Source organism: Bos indicus, chromosome 5, assembly GCF_029378745.1.
Source record: "Bos indicus isolate NIAB-ARS_2022 breed Sahiwal x Tharparkar chromosome 5, NIAB-ARS_B.indTharparkar_mat_pri_1.0, whole genome shotgun sequence".
Taxonomy (NCBI): domain Eukaryota; kingdom Metazoa; phylum Chordata; class Mammalia; order Artiodactyla; family Bovidae; genus Bos; species Bos indicus.
Window position 1 is genome coordinate 7,326,684 of NC_091764.1, and position 22,964 is coordinate 7,349,647.

At 38.1% G+C, this 22,964-nt stretch overlaps 1 protein-coding gene across 5 annotated transcripts in view; it reads left to right on the forward strand.

Annotated features, from left to right (window-relative positions):
* The window catches only part of NAV3 (neuron navigator 3), an 893,860-nt gene that overhangs the window by 408,159 nt on the left and 462,737 nt on the right, over positions 1-22,964 (forward strand). The window contains exon 1 of one of the 5 annotated variants that reach the window (XM_070788551.1): positions 3,095-9,721. The exons of the other annotated variants lie outside the window; for them this stretch is intronic. Within the exon in view, the coding sequence (XP_070644652.1) occupies positions 9,718-9,721 (4 nt within the window). The 5' untranslated portion in view covers positions 3,095-9,717. Of the gene's footprint in view, positions 1-3,094; positions 9,722-22,964 lie in introns of those variants that run through there. 5 annotated transcript variants of the gene reach the window in all.

The following is a 22,964-nucleotide window of genomic DNA, read 5'->3' on the forward strand; positions in this document are numbered from 1 at the left end:
TTCTTGAACTTCTCTGGAAGCTCAGATGGTAAAAAATCTACCTGCAATGTGGGAGACCTGGCTTCGATCCCTGGTGTGGTAAGTTCCCCTGGAGGAGGGCATGTCAACCCACTCCAGTATTCTTGCCTGGACAGTAATCCTCATGGACAAAGGAGCCTAGAGGTCTACAGTCCATGGGGTCGCAAAGAGTTGGACATGACCGAGTGACTAAGCACATACACAGAAGTAAGAGAAATCTCCTCCTTGGTGAGCAGGAGAATGGTTTAAGACAACGATGGAGAGGTGGGCTGAATCTAGATACTACAAGACTTCATATGCCAGGGTGAGAATGTTGGGTTTTGTGTGAAAGACAAAGGAAAGCTATTTTTTTTTCCTTTAATTGTAATGATTCTTTTTTTTTATTTTATTTTTAATCTTTACAATATTGTATTGGTTTTGCCAAATATTGAAATGAATCTGCCACAGGTATACATGTGTTCCCCATCCTGAACACTTCCCCCTCCTCCCTCCCCATACCATCCCTCTGGGTCATCCCAGTGCACCAGCCTCAAGCATCCAGTATCGTGCATCAAACCTGGACTGGCGACTCATTTCATACATGATATTATACACGTTTTGATGCCATTCTCCCAAATCTTCCCACCCTCTCCCTCTGCCAGAATCCATAAGACTGTTCTATACATCAGTGTCTCTTTTGCTGTCTCGTATACACGGTTATTGTTACCATCTTTCTAAATTCCATATATATGCATTAGTATACTGTATTGGTGTTTTTCTTTCCGGCTTACTTCACTCTGTATAATAGGCTCCAGTTTCATCCACCTCATTAGAACTGATTCAAATGTATTCTTTTTAATGGCTGAGTAATATTCCATTGTGTATATGTACCATAGCTTTCTTATCCATTCATCTGCTGACGGACATCTAGGTTGCTTCCATGTCCTGGCTATTATAAACAGTGCTGCGATGAACATTGGGGTACACGTGTCTCTTTCCCTTCTGGTTTCCTCAGTGTGTATGCCCAGCAGTGGGATTGCTGGATCATAAGGCAGTTCTATTTCCAGTTTTTTAAGGAATCTCCACACTGTTCTCCATAGTGGCTGTACTAGTTTGCATTCCCACCAACAGTGTAAGAGGGTTCCCTTTTCTCCACACCCTCTCCAGCATTTATTGCTTGTAGACTTTTGGATCACAGCCATTCTGACTGGCGTGAAATGGTACCTCATAGTGGTTTTGATTTGCATTTCTCTGATAATGAGTGATGTTGCGCATCTTTTCATGTGTTTGTTAGCCATCTGTATGTCTTCTTTGGAGAAATGTCTGTTTAGTTATTTGGCCCATTTTTTGATTGGGTCATTTATTTTTCTGGAATTGAGCTATAGGAGTTGCTTGTATATTTTTGAGATTAATTGTTTGTCTGTTGCTTCATTTGCTATTATTTTCTCCCATTCTGAAGGCTGTCTTTTCACCTTGCTTATAGTTTCCTTTGTTGTGCAGAAGCTTTTAAGTTTAATTAGGTCCCATTTGTTTTTTTTTTTTTTTAAATAAATTTAATAAATTTTCCGCCATAGGTATACATGTGTTCCCCATCCTGGACCCTCCTCCCTCCTCCCTCCCCATACCATCCCTCTGGGTCGTCCCAGTGCACTAGCCCCAAGCATCCAGTATCGTGCATCGATCCTGGACTGGCATCTCATTTCTTACATGATATTTTATGTGTTTCAATGTCATTCTCCCAAATCTTCCCACCCTCTCCCTCTCCCACAGAGTCCATAAGACTGTTCTATACATCAGTGTCTCTTTTGCTGTCTAGTACACCGGGTTATTGTTACCATCTTTCTAAATTCCATATATATGCGTTAGTATACTGTATTGATGTTTTTCCTTCTGGCTTACTTCACTCTGTATAATAGGCTCCAGTTTCATCAAAACCTCAAATAGCCAAAGCGATCTTGAGAAAGAAAAATGGAACTGGAGGAATCAACCTACCTGACTTCAGGCTCTACTACAAAGCCACAGTTATCAAGACAGTATGGTACTGGCACAAAGACAGAAATATAGATCAATGGAACAAAATAGGAAGCCCAGAGATAAATCCACGCACATATGGACACCTTATCTTTGACAAAGGAGGCAAGAATATACAATGGATTAAAGACAATCTCTTTAACAAGTGGTGCTGGGAAATCTGGTCAACCACTTGTAAAAGAATGAAACTAGACCACTTTCTAACACCATACACAAAAATAAACTCAAAATGGATTAAAGATCTAAATGTAAGACCAGAAACTATAAAACTCCTAGAGGAGAACATAGGCAAAACACTCTCTGACATACATCACAGCAGGATCCTCTATGACCCACCTCCCAGAATATTGGAAATAAAAGCAAAAATAAACAAATGGGACCTAATTAACCTTAAAAGCTTCTGCACATTAAAGGAAACTATTAGCAAGGTGAAAAGACAGCCTTCAGAATGGGAGAAAATAATAGCAAATGAAGCAACTGACAAACAACTAATCTCAAAAATATACAAGCAACTCCTACAGCTCAACTCCAGAAAAATAAATGACCCAATCAAAAAATGGGCCAAATAACTAAATAGACATTTCTCCAAAGAAGACATACAGATGGCTAACAAACACATGAAAAGATGCTCAACATCACCCATTTGTTTATTTTTGCTTTTATTTCCAATATTCTGGGAGGTGGGTCATAGAGGATCCTGCTGTGATGTATGTCGGAGAGTGTTTTGCCTATGTTCTCCTCTAGGAGTTTTATAGTTTCTGGTCTTACGTTTAGATCTTTAATCCATTTTGAGTTTATTTTTGTGTATGGTGTTAGAAAGTGCTCTAGTTTCATTTTTTTACAAGTGGTTGACCATTTTTCCCAGCACCACTTGTTAAAGAGATTGTCTTTAATCCATTGTATATTCTTGCCTCCTTTGTCAAAGATAAGGTGTCCATATGTGCGTGGATTTATCTCTGGGCTTCCTATTTTGTTCCATTGATCTATATTTCTGTCTTTGTGCCAGTACCATACTGTCTTGATAACTGTGGCTTTGTAGTAGAGCCTGAAGTCAGGTAGGTTGATTCCTCCAGTTCCATTCTTCTTTCTCAAGATAGCTTTGGCTATTTGAGGTTTTTTGTATTTCCATACAAATTGAACACTTTTAATCTAAGGAGGAATACACTGAAGTTGCATTTAAAATGATCCATCTGGCTGTAGACATTCCTGAATGAAAGGGGCAGAATGAAACTGGGAAAGAAGGGTTGTGTTGAGAAGTGTGTGCAGGTTGATAGTGAAGTGAATAGTCAGGGTGACAGGAACCACTGGACAGTTATCTCCATTTACAAGAACAAGTACTGGCAGAGAAAGCAGCCGTAGTGGGAATATTGAGTTTGGGCTTGGGTAGGTTGAGTTTAAGATGCCTTTCCATCATCAGTGTGACACTTCAAGGGGAAAGTTTAATAATTTATTCAAAGTCTGAGAGTTCAGTCTGAGTTAGATCTATATCTGTGGCCATCTTTAGTCTATATAAAGCTACAGTAAGCATGGAATGGAAGCAAAGAGGGGGGAAGAAAGGGAACCCCTTCCTATTTCAGGTCTTAAGGGGAGCAATTAAAATATTGCATAAATCTTTGACTACTTTTTATATGATCTAGAAGTACCATTACCAAGTTGAAGTATAAATATTTTAATATTGAGATGAAATTTACATGGCACTGCTGCTGCTAAGTCACTTCAGTTGTGTCCGACTCTGTGTGACCCCACAGACGGTAGCCCACCAGGCTCCCCCGTCCCTGGGACAAAGGCAGACGAAAGTAGGGAAGGGCATTCCAGAGACAGAGATTAGTGCCAGCATGGCCAAGAGGCACGGAGGGAGATTTTGTCTAGAAGTGTGAGTATGAGGAACAGGATAAGAAATTATGCTGAAATATTAAGCAAGGGCCAGGTTGTAATGGGTTTTCTTTGTTACGGTAAGAAAAATTTGATTTATTTATACATGACTAATGTTTGTTTATTACAGACTATGGAGCTAAGACTGTTATAAGAATTTTATCCTTATTAAATCAACAAGTCTATGAAATAATTAGTGTCATTACTCTCATTTTATATTTTGGACAGGAAAGACACTGAGAAGTTACTTTCCCTAGTTATACAGCTAGGAAGTTGTGTTGGAATTTGAGTCCAGACAGTCTGTATTACATAGTGGGCAGTGCTGTTGCTCAGCATCCTTCTATTTATTCCTCCTTTTGTAGGAAAACGCTCCTCTGTTCATTCTGTCAATCATCTCCATTCCCATTGGCTATCAGAGTAGACAGGAAGCCCTGACTGGCCTCATGAGAATCTTTCTTTAGGATTAAAAATCAGAATTAAGAATAAATCCCTACTTCTCTGGTAGCAAAGCCACTAAAATGTGTGCTGCAGATTGCAGGTGACTAGGACTCCAGCCTTGTGGGCATAGTCAGTGGAATTCATAAACTAACACACCAAGAGAAGCAGAGGAGAGATCTAGTGAGTCTTTGGGAGGTATTCAAATACTTGATTCTTTCCAGTCCTATGGGGGCAAGCATCCCTTTTCAGAAGTCTGGTCATATGAACCAAAAAATTACTAAGGTTATTTGAGTCGTTTATTAGCGCATATGATCAAAAGTGTTTTATTACTTTTCAGTAGGCAATGCCATGGGTAGATTTGTTTCTGGTAAAGTTCTCCCTTGTAATGACGTGGAAAGTGCAAGACTATAGACAGAAAGAATATAGCTGGACACTTTCTATAAGCCCAGTAAATGTTGTTATAAAGTGGGTTAAAGCATTTGCACTGAGGAGAGGGGACATAGTTATTTAAAACATATTAATTTAATCATGCTTGCTGATTTTGTTTCTTTATTAGATGGAGAAGGATGGGGAGAAGGGAGAAAATGTCCAAGTCTCTAGTTTGAATTGTAAGTTGAGTAGTGGTATGGTTTAATGCAGCAATAGCTTCAATTTTGCAAATGATGTCCAGAGCACACTTGTACATGTGGAGAAGAGGCCTTGGCTCAAATATATAGGTTTGGAAATCATCAGTATGTTGATTTTAGAGTGCAAAGTGTCTTTATTGATCCTGGCTAAAACAGTGTTAGCAGCAAGTAGATAGCCAGAGGGAGCCTACACAGGAAGCCCACCTTGGTGCTCTGTGATGACCTAGATGGGTGAGATGGGGGCAGGCAGGAGGGAGATTGAAAAGGGAGGGAATATATGTATACATGTAGCTGATTCACTCTGATGTAACAGCAGGAATGAATGCAACATTGCGAAGTTAATTATAACCCCAATTTAAAAAGGCTAGAAGCCTGATTTTATAATTGGAAAGGGAAGAGAAGTCTTCTTCTACTGAAACATGGAAGATTGAGTTCATGTGTTTATTTTTACCTCTCAAATCTCACTAAAATGTTAGCAAAGGGAAAAAAAAAATACTCCAGGAAAAGTGATGGGAGAGGATAAGAGTAAGATGTATGGCTTGTTCAAGAGTGAAGTGCAAAGGAAAAATGGTCAGTAGAATACAGTAGAGCTGCAATGTAATTACCTTTAGAAGGAAGATCCAATGAGAAGTGGACCCTGGAACAGCTAAGGAATCAGAAGTGACAAGAATCACAGAAAAGGGAGATGAATGATTGCTGAAATTTAAATAAGCTTAGTCTCCCAGATTCCCTCCAGAGCCATGTAACAGTTCCTCCTCAATCCAGAAATAAGGCAGAAAGTTTAATCACTAGTAAATTGAACCAGAAATAGTATTAGACACAGTTTTGTATCTGATACAATAATTTCAGACACAATAAAGGCCTAAAAACACTTGACAATGTAGGTATAAATAGACCATGAAATCCTTCCTTTTATATTAACAGAATGCTGCCTCCAAGCTTTTAGCTCCCTTGATGAGAGAATGGTAGCTGTCTTTCTCAAAAAAGGGGAATAGGAAATAGAAGGCTTTGTAGATAGTGACATCTGAAAGCTTCTATGTTGAAAGCAGATTCTATCCACTCACTCCATGATAAGACCCATGATCCCATAAATTCTAAATATTCACAAAGATCTTCTAATCTACTTTATCTGCTTCATGTTAATACATAGACTTCCAAGGATCACAAGACATTATGAGAAATTCCTTTAATGTGAGACAAGAACCTTAGGAAAAATCAGGAAAAATAACTCAAATGAAATGAAAACATTTATATTCACATAGCAAAAGAAAAGTTAAAGAGCAATAATTGATAAGCTCAGAGGAAAAAAATAGAAGATACAAGAAAGAAGAATAGGATAAGATTTTTAAAAAGAACAATTAATGAAAAGATTTTTAGAAGTGAAAAAGCGTGATTCCAAGAAATTAAAAAATAATAAGATTTAACAGTTAAAATCAGGGAGACAGTAACAGCTAAAAAGGGCATGAGAGAATCATAATAGGAAAGCGAAGTCAGGAAACTAAACCAAGAGGGCTAATATCCTAATTATAGTATTTCAGTCAAATTTTATTAGCAGTACTTTATGTCATCTATTATTCTAGATGCTGGGAACATGCAGTGGATAAAATAAAATCCTATGATAACGAGATCTAGAAAGACAGAATTGAGAAGTTCAGTTCAGTTCAGTCACTCAGTCATGTCCGACTCTTTGCATCCCCATGAACTGCAGCATGCCAGGCCTCCCTGTCCATCACCAACTCCTGGAGTCCACCCAAACCCATGTCCATTGAGTCAGTGATGCCATCCAGCCATCTCGTCCTCTGTCGTCCCCTTCTTCTCCTGCCCTCAATCTTTCCCAGCATCAGGATCTTTTCCAATGAGTCAACTCTTCGCATGAGGTGGCCAAAGTATTGGAGTTTCAGTTTCAATATCAGTCCTTCCAATGAACACCCAGGACTGATCTCCTTTAGGATGGACTTGCTGGATCTCCTTGCAGTCCAAGGGACTCTCAAGAGTCTTCTCCAACATCACAGTTCAAAAGCATCAACTCTTTGGCACTCAGCTTTCTTTATAGTCCAATTCTCACATCCATACATGACTACTGGAAAAACCATAGCCTTGACTAGATGGACCTTTGTTGGAAAACTAATGTCTCTGCTTTTGAATATGCTGTCTAGGTTGATTATAACTTCCCTTCCAAGGAATAAGCATCTTTTAATTTCATGGCTGCAATCACCATCTGCAGTGATTTTGGAGCCCCCCAAAATAAAGTCAACCACTGTTTCCACTGTTTCCCCATCTATTTGCCATGAAGTGATGGGACTCGATGCCATGATCTTAGTTTTCTGAATGCTGAGCTTTAAGCCAAATTTTTCACTCTCCTCTTTCACTTTCATCAAGAGGCTCTTTAGTTCCTCTTCACTTTCTGCCATAAGGGTGGTGTCATCTGCATATCTGAGGTTATTGATATTTCTCCTGGCAATCTTGATTCCAGCTTGTGCTTCACCCAGCCTAGTGTTTCTCATGATGCACTCTGCATATAAGTTAAATAAGCAGGATGACAATATACAACCTGGACGTACTCCTTTTCCTATTTGGAACCAGGCTGTTGTTCCATGTCCATTGAGAAGTTCCATTTCATGTTCCATTGAGAAGTTACAAGTGAAAAAATTAGGAATTAAGTAATACAAAAATAATATTGAATTATTGAGCTTCCAAACTGAAGTGCCCATTGAATTATATGATATAATGAATTTTTTAAAAAGGCACATTATGATGGGATTTTGCATAGTCAGAATAAAGAGAAAATTGTTTAAAAGCTTTCAGAAAGGAAGGTAACTTCCAAAAAAGAAGACAATCGTTCTTGAAAGGGTGCTGCTGCTGCTGCTGCTGCTGCTAAGTCGCTTCAGTCGTGTCCGACTCTGTGCGACCCCATAGATGGCAGCCCACCAGGCTACCCCCTCCCTGGGATTCTCCAGGCCAGAACACTGGAGTGGGTTGCCATTTCCTTCTCCAGTGCATGAAAGTGAAAAGTGAAAGTGAAGTCGCTCAGTCGTGTCTGACTCTTAGCGACCCCATGGACTGCAGCCTACCAGGCTCCTCCTTTCATGGGATTTTCCAGGCAAGAGTACTGGTGTGGAGTGCCATTGCCTTCTCCAGAAATGGGTGCTAGAAGCTAGAAGAAAAGAAAATTCCTGAAGTCCTCAAAGGAGAACAGTTGCCAATCTACATTTTGATATTCAGCTAGTCTCTGATTAATGTGAGGATTAAAAACAAAACAAAGGTATTTGAGAAAATACATGGCATTGAACATTTTACCACTTACATCACATATGGTCCGTCAGATAAATGGATTAAATAAAAAGTGAAGGTAGCGTTAGATTCAGGAATAAGGAGACCTAACCCAGAAGAGAGGCAAAGGTGATTCCCAGAAAAATGAAGTTGAAGGCAAGGGTGATGTCTGTATACCAGACCTACAGGGCAACCAGTACTGACTATTGAAATAAAAGGAAAGAGTCCAGGGGAAGGTCTTTCAAAGAAAAAGTTAAAATGATGGATTAACTATATGCTTCACTATAGAGATTTATAGAATAATTTTGTGACAGGAACATAGAAAACAATGCACATGTTTTAAAAAAGGCATTTAATTCCAAGAAAAGCAAAAAAAAAAAAGGTATAATAAAGTAAATGATTTTATGCTGCAATGCATGACCCAGCAGTAAACAAAGTTACTTAGTTACTGTAATATAAACACTGAATATTGACTTCTATCCAAATTTTGATTGGAAAGAGCGCTTCAGGAAGTAAGCTCATAGGAAAAAGAAAATCTTCATCTTCCATGTAGAAATTCAAGAGATTCTTGAAATTTGAAATAATAGGAAATAACACAGATATTGTTTGTACCTCTGAGATAAATTCTAGGAAAATTAACTCAAAGAGTTAAAATAATTGCTTTTTAAGAAACTGAATTCCATGTTGACACAGGGGACTACTCTTCTTATTAAAATCTTTAATTAAAAAAATTTATATTAGGCTATGGTTGACTTACAATGTTGTGTTAGTTTCAGGAGCACAGCAAAGTGATTCAGTTACATGTATAGACATACCTGTTCTTTTCCAAATTCTTTCCAGTATCTTTTAACTTAAAAAAAAAAAGATATTTTTTTAACTTAAAATTTGCACATAACATTCTGGATATAAAATTATTCTGAAATAGAAGAGGAATACTTGAAGAAGAGTCTGCACATGTAGTACAATTGTGGTTAGAATTAAGCTAGGAAGGGCAGAAGGAAGAAACTTGAGGAATGGTTGCTCCATTGAGCAGCTGTGTGAGAGAAATTTGAGTCATGTTATGGAATACAGAGAGTTAAACAGGACAGAGAAAAAAGTTTGAAAACAAGGCAAAAAATGAGAGCCCACAAATTAAATCCCTCAAATAGTAAAGTTTGCATGGAGGCCACAGAAAAGGATTAGGGTTAACACAGAAAAGGATTAACATTCTTCTCCTTCATTCTGCATCCCTACTGCTTTTCCATCCCAAATTCCATAGCCCACTTTGCAGCCCATATGCAGGGGTAGTGAAGTAGGTTTTTATCAGTTGATGAGCAATTCCCCCAAAAGGTCATGGTGTTGAAATGAAGAACCAATGAGAAAGAGTTTAGGAAGGGAGTTAAACATTAACTGAACTGGAGAAGACTTTGACTGAAAGAGAACATAAGCTGACAGAGGGAGATTGGAAAGGAGGCTCTTCTCATTGTTTCTTGAAGGCGCTTCCATGGGTAAGTGGAACCAAACTATAGGGCCTCAACACTGCATCTTAGCCGCTTGATTAGTTTTGTGAGCTATTTCTCAGACGGGTTAGAATTTAGTACTTCCTGTAGATACTCCTTGCATACATGTTTGGTGCTTACTGCTAACACTTACTGAGAGGTTATTGCTGCCCTGTTTTCATTGCTTCATATGGATTATCTCACCTAATCCTTGCCACAACTCTATGAGGTAAGAGTTGTTTTTACCCTATTTTACAAAAAAGAAAAACAGGAGACCCAGCACTTAATTGGCAAAGCGTCACAAAGCAAGTGAATGGAGGAGGTGATATTGAAATCTGAGTAGCCCAACTCCTTTCCTTTCTGGTTAGCTATTATCCTATGTCAGTTGTAACTAAATTGTAGATAGGAATAGCGAGTGCACAGGTTGGAAAAAAAAAAGTGATTTGGACAACTGAAAGTTATAAGCAGAGCCGAAACATAGAATACATGATGCACATATTAAGGGGGCATGTGGGGAACTAGTAGGAAAAAATGGGTAGACGTCAGAGAAACTAGTTCATGAAGAACCTTCTTGTCATATTCAAGACCTTTGTTTGGGCATTAGCCTGATAGTTAAAAGGAGCCATTGATGAACTTTAAGTAAGAAAATAACATTTGTGTTAGAAAGAGCCCTCTGACATTATAGAAGAAGATTGTTTGAAAAGTCAGAAGAGGAGATACAGCATTGAAAACTTTTAAGAAACTGACATTGATTGAGCTAAAAAGTTGGCACAGAGAAGAGAGGACCAATAGGACAGGCAATATGGAAGTACAGTTAGACAACTTAGTGAGAGACGGGAGAGGGGTAAAGGGTACAGTTACACAGACTCCGTGAGAGACGGGAGAGGGGTAAAGGGTACAGTTACACAGACTCCGTGAGAGACGGGAGAGGGGTAAAGGGTACAGTTACACAGACTCCATGAGAGACGGGAGAGGGGTAAAGGGTACAGTTAGACAGACTCAGTGAGAGACGGGAGAGGGGTAAAGGGTACAGTTACACAGACTCCGTGAGAGGAGGGAGAGGGGTAAAAGGTACAGTTAGACTCAGTTAGAGACAGGAGAGGGGCAAAAGGTACAGTTAGACTCAGTGAGAGACGGTAGAGGGGTAAAGGGTACAGTGAGACAGACTCAGTGAGAGACGGGAGAGGGGTAAAGGGTACAGTGAGACAGACTCAGTGAGAGACGGGAGAGGGGTAAAGGGTACAGTTACACAGACTCCATGAGAGACTGGAGAGGGAGTAATGGATACAGTTCCTTTGATTTTGCCTTGAGAGACTTGGTGGAGGAAGCACCATTCACCCATCTGAAAAAACCATGAAGAAGAGCATTGGAGAGACAAAATGTGTCGTCAGTTTTCCAACATATCAGCTCTGTGACCTGGAAAGCTTTTACATGGAAATGTTCAGTGTTGGTTATTTTGAAGTGTGTATGTGTGTTAAGTATGTGTGTGTCCATGCATATATATATATATATGTGTGTGTGAGAGAGAAAGAAAGAGGAGACATGAATGAGTGAATGAATGGATGTGAAACTCATGTATTTCAGTCTGGGTTTTACCTGTATAAGTCACCTGCACATATTGGCCATAACTGTCACAGGAATGTATAGCAAAGTTCCAAAATATCATCTGGGATCATTTGAGAGATATAAACGAAGTGGTAAAGAGGAATGTCGTTATAATTTTGGGGGAAAATCACATTTAAATGGTAGCTAGAAACAAAGACCCCAGAGGAGATTGAAGAGGAGCCAAGTTTAAGGGAAACCTACAAATCATGGTTTCATGAAAGCTTGAGAATAGCGAGTAGAATTTCAAGGAAACAGTAATCAAGTTTTACTGAGAGTCCACTGAACCTTTGGCACTTAGCAAGCCATTATTGACTTGTTTTGATTAGATTCATTGAGGCAGTCAGGTTATGAACTTGTTTTCAGTTTATAAATAAAGAGAGGTGAGGAAGTAAATCTAATTTTTGTAGACTAGGCATTTCCCAAAGCTAAGAGATAACAGGAAAAAATAGGGTCAAAAGATTTTTTTATTTTTAAGATGAGAGAGACTCAAGGGAAAGACTCAGAAAATAAAAATGAATTGGAAGATTCTGAGCAAAAAAGGAACCCTGGGGGGATATATTAAGCTTCCCAGGTGGTACAGTGGTGAAGAACCCTGTCTGGCAATGCTGGAGATGCGGGAAACATGGGTTTGAACCCTGGGTTGGGAAAATACCCTGGAGAAGGAAATGGCAACCCATGCTATTATTCTTGCCTGGAAAATTCCATGGACAGAGGAGACTGGCGGGGTACAGTCCATAGTATGCAAAGAGTTAGCAGGACTGAGTGACTGAGCATGCATGCATGGGGGAATGTATTAATGGGGAGGATGGCATCCAGAGTAGAAAAGGGACATTTGACTTGCTAACAGTTGAAATATCTTTGTTCGCTAATGCTGTAAAGGATGAAAGTGAGAACTTGGTAGACCAAATCTAGCAGTCTGTCAACTTGATAGACTCTACTTTTTTGTATCGTATCCTGTCTTCAATGAACCACTCATTTTTCCTTTCTCTGAATTCCAGTTGTATTTGTGGTATTTTTCATTTGCATATTTAAATTGGTTCTGATGTTTAGTAACTTAATTGCATACTTAGATTTCCATTGTGTGTGGGCGGGGATTCCCCTGAACTCCAACATGCCATTCCCAGATATCAGCGGGGTGTCCATGAATTCAACTCAGTTCTGACACAGTTTACTCAGAGATAGCATCAGATTCCACAGGTGTAAGGTTGGAGTCCTTCAAGACTGCGCCCCTACTTCAGATACCAGTTGTATGCCCAGGTTGTTACATTTCCTTCTGAGCTACTGGGTCTAAATCAGAGGTTCCCATAACATCCTTCTTGGGTTTAATTAATTTGATAGATAGAACTTAGAGAAATATTTTACTTACTAGAATACTACTTTATTATAAAAGGATAAAAGTCTGGAACAGCTAGATGGGAGAGAGACTAGGGCAGGGTATGGGCAATGCCCACCCAGAGCTCCCATGCCTTTTCAAGTGGACACTATCCCCCATCTCAACAGTGTTCACCAGTCCAGAAGCTTGCTGAACCTCATCCTTTGGGGCTTTTGGAGGCTTCATCATATAAACGTGATTGGTTAAATCATTGGCTGTTGGTGGTTGATTCAACCTCTAGTTCTTCTCCTCTCTCCAGAAGTCAGGGAGTGGGACTCAAAAAGTTCCAACATTCTAATCATACACTTGGCTTCACTGGCAACTAAACTCATCCTCAAGTCATCCAGATGGCCAAATATATATTCTTACAAATTGCAGTATCACAGTACTTTTTTATCTTGGCACCACAGACTATGTCTCTCTGTCCTTTAATTTCTCAGATTCACCATGTATGGTAGCCGTGTGATAATATTTAAGGAAAATTTGACTGATATCTTATCTATACATGAGAAAAATACCTAGCATCAAACAAGCAAAACAAAAAAATAAGCAACAACTGAGTTTTGAAGCTTTGGCTAAATGACTTTTATAGAAGTCAGTCACAGCAACTAAATTTGAGGTTTTTTGATTTGCGTATTTGGATATAATTTTGCAGTCTGAGCCGATGATCTACAACCTGGCCTCAAAGATCTGCATGCAGTAAATTGTAAGATGTGCCTTCTTTATTTTTTTAACCTCTAAGAGTGGAAGGGATGAGTCAGCCTATCTGGGATTTTAAACAGTCAATTCCAGGGACACTGCAGAACCCGAAGCCATGCCTCCAACAAATCACCATTAAAAATATTCTCTGCTAGGCAAGACCGCCTAATGTGACAACCTTGACCAGTTCCTGTAAGTAAAAGGAAACATTTAGAAGCAAAAACAACAGAATATTCATTGAAGGCAATGAAGCGAAAACAACAGAATCATCATTGAAGGCAATCATAAGGTTACTTCCTTCATTTGCCTTTGAAAATCTGATGTATGTTTTATTCCCTGGTAGCCTTGATGTTTTACATGAACAGTCAGATGTAACTCGTTTTACTAAGGACAAGATGAAGTTGAATCAATTTTCTCTCCAAAAAAGCTAGTAATATGTAAATTGTATACAAATATCAGTGAATACACTCTGTATGTGCACTTGAATGATATAGGCTTTTTTCCTGCACAGATATCAAGAACATGATATTATTCACATAATTGCAAACATTTTGACACAAGACAAAAAAATATTTTAAAGAAAATTGTGAAATCATACAAATCTTGTTAGTCTTTTAATGTCTTATAAGGCACATTGAAAATTGGTATCCTGAACATTGTTTATAATATTAATAATGGAGCACTAGAAAATGATACTTATATTTGAATATAAACACTTTATTTTTTCTTACAGAGGATTTGAATTTCAATACCAATGAGAATGTACAAAAATGTTAATAATAAATGAATTTACATAAAAGAAAGTGCAGATCACTGTTCACAGTAGGAGTTCACCAGCGGTTAAGTGAATTTGAACGATGTAAAGAGGGAAAATGTGTTAAACCTTCTGTAAACAGAAGATGCTCCCTGGCAGAGGTCCATTCTTTTTCTTAGCTTGATTAAAGACCTTCTTACAATTCAGGGTGATTATTCTTTTTCTTTAAAATTTCCAATATTCCTTTAATTTTTCTGCCCTGTTAGACATTGTTTCATTATTATAATAGAAAAATATATTTTTATCCTGGAAAGACAAATGACTTATTTATATGGAATTTTACTTTAAAGTAATGGTGCATGAAATATCTGCCATTTGAATCTGCTGTTATACTCCAAACACTGACTTTCATAAAATGAAGTGCCATGAGCAATAAATGAGTTCATGTACCACTACATAGGCTCCCTGGGGGCTCAGTGGTTAAGAACACACCTGACAATGCAAGAGACTCAGGGTTGATCTCTGGTTTGGGAGGATGCCCTGGGGAAGGAGATAGCAACACACTCCAGTATTCTTGCCTGGGAAATCCATAAACAGAGAAGCCTAGCGGGCTCCAGTCTATGGGGTCACAGAAGAGTCAGACAGGACTTAGCAACTGAACAACAGCAAAACCTCTACATAAGATGTGTTGATGTTGATGTTTCTTTGGATATACAGGTAGAAATATGTACTGGTTGCAAGGTTTGTGAGTTTGGAACAGAAAGAGAGATCTAGAATGGAGAAGAAGGTTTAGGAGTCATTGCCATACAACTGGTTTTTTGAAGGCTTAGGAGAGATTGAGCTCATCCAAAGAATGCATAGAATAGTGTTTCATAAAGAGGAGGAGGGTATAGTAGAATTCTCTAGAGGTCATTTGCAAACTTTGGATTCTAATCTTATGCTTTGTCTCCCAGCATCACAGCAGTGGAGAAGCAAGCAAGCAAACAAGCGTGTATTCTTTGAAACACCACCCCCTGAACCCTGTGTGTGTGTGTGTGTGTGTGTGTGTGTGTGTATGTGTGTGTGCGTGCGCACGTGTACACACACACACACTTCCAGGGGATGTGGACATTGATGCTGTTTTAAAAGTTCTTCAGGAGATTCTGATGTAAACCAAAGATTAAGAAACACTGAAGAGAAGTGAAAAGGGAAGATGGGCCAGCATTCCATCTAGGATAAATAAAACTCAAACTAACAGGCCAAAGCTGGTAGTGTTATCTATATAGATATAGATATAGTAACTACAGGATATTAAGAACTACCACAGATTTAAAGATAACTTCATGTATGTAATTTCTCTGAAGGACTCATTGTCATTTATGGGGCTCTTTAACAACTCGTGTACCTTCTGTCTTGTAAGAATTCAACAGTAGCTCTTTTTCTAGAGATACAAGTGTTTCCAGTATTTCACATTGATTTGGTGACTGAATTTGAAGTCTAGAAACTTTCAAACATGCTTATCTGTATTTTTCTAGTTCTCTTTTGGGGTGACAGCAAATTTCAGTAGCTTATCCCTTGCTTCATAGCCTCTGTTTTCTTCCCTTGATGTACTACCACATCCATCTTAATTTTAGCATCCTTGAAGGATGTTTCCTGTATCCAACTTGTTCTTGCTCCTCAGGTTCTTGGATGTTTACTTTAACCTTAGTTTCTTTCTGTTGTTCCATGGTGAATCTCCTAAGATATGCAGTCTAGTCCACATCTACTTGGATTCTGAAGGCCAATCAAATGTAAATGTGAATTATGGAATTTTCTTCTTGGTATTTAAAAATATTTCCTAACATCCGTCTATCTTATTATCTCTTTATCTTTTTAACTGATCAGTTAATAGAGTGAAAATTCCAGGTCTTACTGCTTCCTCCTTTTTAGCATTTCAATTTCTAATTTGTAAAATGAAGACAATTGCAGTATTTTCCTTATGGAGGAGTTCAAAGGCTTATAGCAGGCATTAGATATAAAATATCAGGTATAGAGGTGGCCGTTTAGTGAGTATTCAATAAATGTTAGTTTTTGTTTTTACTTCCTTATGACACCTCCTTTTCCCACAAAGTTTATAAGCTTTTCTGAATAAATTTATAGCAAAGTATAATTAATGGAAAGTGAAAGTTGCTCAGTCGTGTCCTAACTCTTTGTGACCCTATGGACTACACAGTCCATGGAATTCTCCAGGCCTACTGGAGTGGGTAGCCATTCCCTTCTCCAGGAGATCTTCCCAACCCAGGGATTGAACCCAGCTCTGTGTTGCATTGCAGGCAGATTCTTTACCAGCTGAGCCACCAGGGAAGCCCATGATTAATGGAAGCCAGACTCAAAAGTGCACAAGCGCACACACATACACACACATAAGCACACAGGCACACATAAACATAATTTGATTTGGGTGGTGGTTACATAGACGTAACCATTTGTCAAAGTTTCTGAGATCTATACTTAAGATGTATACATTTTCTAGATGTAAATCATACCTCAATGAATTACTTGAGGGAAAAATGTGTAATTAGAAGCAGAGTAGTAGAGCAGTTAAGATTGTGGCTTCTGGAACTGGATTTGGCTTAAAGCCTGGTTCCAACACTAACTATCTATGTGATTTTAGGCAAGAGATTGACCTCTATACTTCACTTTTCTCATTAGTTAGATCTGGATGAAAGGACCAAATGTTATGAGGACTAAAGGAAGTGATCTAAAATAGTACTCGGAACATCTTAAATAGCATATAAAAGTTAGCTATTGTTTTTTAACTTGCTAATGTATTTTCTTAAAATAATGGCATTACATACTTCAAGAGTATGTATCTTTGTCTTTGTATAGCCTATATATTTACTTAAATAGTGCCCTTTTTTTCAGAGAATATGGTTTTATAAACATTTTTTGTTACTTCTGTGTGTGTCTAGCATTTAGCATGATGCTACATTTAATATCAAAATCATCATGCATCGAACACTGACCCAGAATGTCACACTGGATCAAAATAAGACATTTTTATTGTAAAAACTGATTAAAGTGGGTATTCCTGACGAGTAGTGAAAATTGTATCTGACTGATTGAAGCAAATCTACCCGAAACATAATTATTCATTTCACAGCAAATTTTAAAATGGTATGAAAATAAGTTTGTGAGATGCAAACAGATTTTATTTTAACCTCAACTATTCTACTCGACTTTACAGATCCCAGAAAATTATAGTAATATTAAAATTGGAATAATGTCAGATGATGGAAAATTCAAATCCACATGGATAATTATCTCTTCTAAGTAGAGAATGGCTATGGTTCGGGAGCATTAAACATTTAAATTTAAAAGACAAATGTGCTAGTGTTTTATAATGATTCACTCAGTGACCTTTTTCATTATGCATTTGAATTGTTTAAATCAAATTTTAATATTAAGTGCAAAATCTGTTTAACTATCATTTGTGTGAATTAAAAGAATGCCATCAATGCCTTAAAAGAAAGTTGTAGACTTTATTTTTAAATTAGGTTGATGGTAACCATATTAATTAATAAAAATATCTATTCTTTCAGTCATATAGTAAAGAGAAAAAAGATGCCTCTTAATTCCCAGTTCTTGGATTGGAACTGATAATTTCAATAATCACCACTTATTGTATATTAATTGTTTTTCGTTTCCTATGCTTGGTGGATTTTACAGGTTTTATTAAAACTATGTAATTATTATCCACATGTAAGCATAAGAAAACTAATAATATAGTGCTCAATTTAAATCTTAAAATGGTTCATTGAATGTATGGACATTTTCTTCTTTAATATGATGTTTCTAATATGTAGAAAGCTGGTACACGGAACCAGAATGCCTTAAACACTATGAAAATAACCATCTAGAAAGTGATAAGATGATCTGTAACAAAATAAGGGCCATTACAGAACTCAATAAAACATATTTTTGGTTGGAGGAAACATGATTTTGCAAAAAAAAAATAGAGGGGATATTTATGATATATGAGGGGAGAGTTATTCTTTTATAAGTTAATTTCAAAACAGTATGCTAAATAATTCAGTTTATTTAGTTAAGGCGTATTTCCAGTGAAGGGAGTGTTTCACCTGTGGTACTGGACTGATGAATGCCATTCTGTGGTTAAGACCACATCTGGAGTCCTGAATCCATTTCTAAGGTCATTTTCTAAGAGGATGAGCAAGAATGTAAGAGGTCTCTCATGGTTTCCAGTGAGGGTAGGCTGTCATGATTACTCCTCCGTGGAAAGGAGACGTCTTGCCAGTAGACTTCAAGAAGGCAGAAGATGAACAAATGGGTGAAAATTCCTGGGAGGTAAAGTATGGCTCCTGGAAGAGAAGCATCATTTTCCATTAGTACTATTGCAGCCACGATGCAAGGTCGTTAGCCAGGAAGTTAACTGTCATTTACTGTGACTTATTCAGTAGAACCTGGGTGACCACATGGCAGGGATGTGATAACTGAGGATTCCTCCTTGGGAGAGAGGGACCGGAACTTATAAGCAGCCTTCTGACCCATAGCCTTTCAGACCAACCGAAGTGCACAGAAGTTTGCCAGGTAGATTGTATGTTATCAGAGTAGGAGAGTCCAATATTAAAAAAATTAATTTATGGAGAAAGTATTCCTTGAAATGTCATTTGTCACTGGTTGTAAAGAATTGATATTAGGAATAACCACAGCAAAATTTAGTTGGCAAAGATAGTAAAAATGAGAATAAAAAAGGAGAGACAGAAAAAAGTAAAATCTTTGTAAAATTTGATACAATTAGCACTTTTTTTTAACTTGCCTATGTTAATTTAGTCATTATTTTCCATTGTATTATAATAATCTAGGTCTTCCCCGGTGGCTCAGTGGTAAAGAATTCATCTGCAGTGCAGGAGCTATAGGAGATGGGGATTCAATCCCTGGGTAGCAAAGATCCCCTGGTATGGCAATCCACCCGGATATTCTTGCCTGAAGCATCTATCTCAGGGACAGAGGAGCCTGGTGGGCTACATACAGTCCATAGGGCTGCAAAGAGTCAGATACTGAAGTGACTTAGCATGTATAATAATCTGAGGTTTAGGAATTATGTTGTTTTTACAAGCTATTAATTTTTACATTATATATTTCTGTCCTTTAAATATGCACTTTTAATTTTTGTATCGCTTTCAGGGTGTTTTTTAATATATTTACTATATTTGCTGCTGCTGCTAAGTCGCTTCAGTCGTGTCAGACTCTGTGCGACCCCATAGACAACAGCCCACTAGGCTCCTCTATCCCTGGGATTCTCCAGGCAAGAACACTGGAGTGGATTGCCATTTCCTTCTCCAGTGCATCAAAGTGGAAAGTGAAAAGTGAGAGTGAAGTCTCTCAGTCGTGTCCGACTCTTAGCGACCCCATGGACTACAGCCCACCAGGCTCCTCTGTCCATGGGATTTTCCAGGCAAGAGTACTGGAGTGGGGTGCCATTGCCTTCTCCATTAGACAACTTTTATTTAACTGATTTTGTTATCCCTGCCAGTATTCTGTTCCACCACTTCTTTATTCAGTATCTCTTAAATTTGATTTATTACTCAAACACCTAGAGTATGCATTCAAATTGTTTGTTTCATAATTAGGTAGTTTGAGTTACTGGAGATACCTTTCTCTTGCTTCATATATGAATAAAGATATGGCTAAATATAAAGGTACTGGTTGGTCATTAAAATTGTAGGCAGTGATCAATATTTTAATAGGAATTCAGTTTTGCAGATGGTTGTGATAACAAATCAATGTCTTTCTTTTTCATTGATAACTGATTTTCCTAACTTCATGCTTTTTTGACAGTTTATCTTTGTACAAAAAAATATTAAATATATGATTCTACTTAGGCAGGAGGGTAAAAAGCCTGTTATTAATTAATTTGAATTTGTTAAGAATCCAGTGACTTCATTTGATCTTCATATATAGCTTCACTAAGTTTTCTTTCATAATTACCACATATTATTCAATATATATTGAGATTCTTATCGCTTATTTTCTGGTTTATGCATCCAGTATACCTAAAAATCTTTCATTATGATCTGCTCTGCTATCGCTATAAAAATTTTCTTCTGACATAATTTGAACTTGTTGCACTTTTTTGCCCATGAGTTTTTCTAGTTTGACATCTGTGTTACAGTTTTAACCAGCATATCAGCTGTACCCTTAGTTCAGCTGGTACAGTGTTAGTATATATATGTAGCCTATCCTGTTGGAAATAATTTATCTCAGCACATTGCTTTTGCTGGAGGCAATGTTCAGTGATACACCATCATTATAAAATTAAGCGTGTACCTCTCATCTGACACAGCAATTCGCTCCTAGGTATTTACCCTAGGAATCAGAAACATAAGACTTTGATTTTGAGCTGAGACAACATGCTGCAGGAGCAAGTGAGAAGCCTCGTGTATTGTGTAAGAACTTCTCTGTTTAATAAGTGGAAGCATATATGTGTGTGTGCTCAGTCGCTTAGTCATGTCCGGGTCTTTGTGAATGCGTGGAAGGATATATAGGATACGTTATTTTTCCTCTGTCTCATTTCATGGAGTTTATGGAGTGTGGCACTTCCTAAGATTCTAGACAGGCTCTTTACTATACTTAGTTTTTGACTGTGGTGGGAGTTTTTTCAGTGTTTTTCATGGTATATTAATAAAAATATGTCAGGAGAAGGTATGTCAGGAAACTACTGTTATTAGTTAAACTATTTAAGTATTTTTATTTATTTAAATATTTTATCTCTTTTTATGTAAAATAAAAATCATAATGGGCTTTTTTTAATAGATATGAACTTTAAAGTATGTTTCTAAAATAGATCATGAGAATATCCTTTGATGCTAAGTAGCTCCATCTATCTATGGAAGGTTTGCATTTCAAGGGTGAACAATAACTATATTTCTGTCTTGATTTGGACAGTGTCGTGTTAAATGCAATGAGCAACTCCCTTTGTTATTGAAAAAAAATTGACAATCTGGGCGAAGTGTTGTCTTTTGGTTAAAAACTAGTGTTGCAGCAATTTTTGCTGATTTTAGTATCATTAAACTTTGTCAAATGAGATAGTATCTAAAACCAACACTTTGTTAGTGGTGAGTAAGTATTACATCATTCATTCTGCATGAAACTGAGGCTATCTCTTTTCCTTTTATTAGTAACAGTTTAGACTACTTAGCCAGGTAGTAATCATTGGTTCTTGTGAAAGCTGGGAATGTTTGAGTCAGTTAGAAGAGTGAGAGAAACAAAAGCAGTGATGAAGTAGCCAAAAGTGTGTGATGGAACAAATTGTGAGAAGACTGGGGATAAGTCCAGGAGGCTTGGAAAGTGGAACTCAGTGAAAAAGGATGCATGCAGCAGAGGTCAGCCTCATCTTCTGGTGGAGAGGAAGGAGACTGCAAGATGTCATCTCCAGCGACTGTCGTCTTTGTAAATTCAGAAGCAGAGCCACTGCTCAGTGAATACTCATTGAATGAGTTGAGGGCATTGAGCAAGGGGAAGAAAAGCCTGAGAAGTTCTGATGGTAAAGTTTGGGGTCAAGTGTGGAGGAGAATGCAATAAGGAATCCTTTAGGAAGGAATCAAAGGCTTACTGAGCATCAGTGAGGTCTTGGTGTGGTAATATGTGTATTCTTGGTCAATTACAATGGGCTTTTCTGGTAGTTCTTGACAGAGAGGGACAAAGGAAAGTAACTCTAGGATAAGTGGGACAACAGTGACTGCTCAAGTGAATAGGATACCAAGAAATTTAATGGGAAAATGGGCAGGGGTTTAGAAGCCCTGATTCTGAAAACTTAAACTGGAAATCTATACATACATACATTTCTATACAAGAAATCTATACAAGATTAGCTAAATGTGCTGTGTGTGTGCTCAGTTGCTCAGTCATACTTAAGGTCAAAATATAGGAACATATTCTAGGAACCATTAGTAAAGAGTGGTAAAGAAAAGTTAAAGTGAAGTTGCTCAGTCGTGTCCAACTCTTTGTGACCCCATAGACTGTAGCCTCTGTCCATGGGGATTTTCCAGGCAAGAAATTGCCATTTCCTTCTCCAGGGGATCTTCCCAACCCTGGGATCAAACCCGGGTTTCTTGCATTGTAGGCAGAGTCCTTAGCATCTGAGCCACCAGGGAAGCCCTAAAGAGTGGTAACCTGTTCCCCAATTGGCAAGCTGATAACAACAGCTGCTGCTGCTGCTAAGTCACGTCAGTCGTGTCCGACTCTGTGTGACCCCATAGACGGTACCCAACAGGCTCCTCTGTTCCTGGGATTCTCCAGGCAAGAACACTAGAGTGGGTTGCCATTTCCTTCTCCAATGCATGAGAGTGAAGTCGCTCAGTCGTGTCCGACTTTAGCGACCCCATGGACTGCAGCCTACCACGCTTCTCCATCCATGGGATTCTCCAGGCAAGGGTACTGAAGTGGGTTGCCTTTGCCTTCTTCAAAGCAGTCAAAAGAAAATCTATCAGGCTAGTCCATCTTCTGCCATTATTCCTGTTAGTTGAGGGCTACTCTGTGTTGTGTGTTTTGTTTGTATGAGATGTTGACAGATGATTTCTTACTGGGCTGGATAGTATATATTTTTGGCTTTGTGGGCCCTATTCTCTATTGCAGCTACTGAGATCTACCATCATAGCAAGCAAACAGCCATACACAATATGAAAATGCTTTTACATGTAAACTATAGGTTGTTGCCCAGAAGCATTTGTGTGAAACCCACATTAGAATTCAAGATAAAGAAGTATTATAAACAGTGTTGCAGTCCTTGTAAAAATAAACTGTCTAGCCTCCTGGATGTTAAAGAGCTTTTTAAAAATCTATCT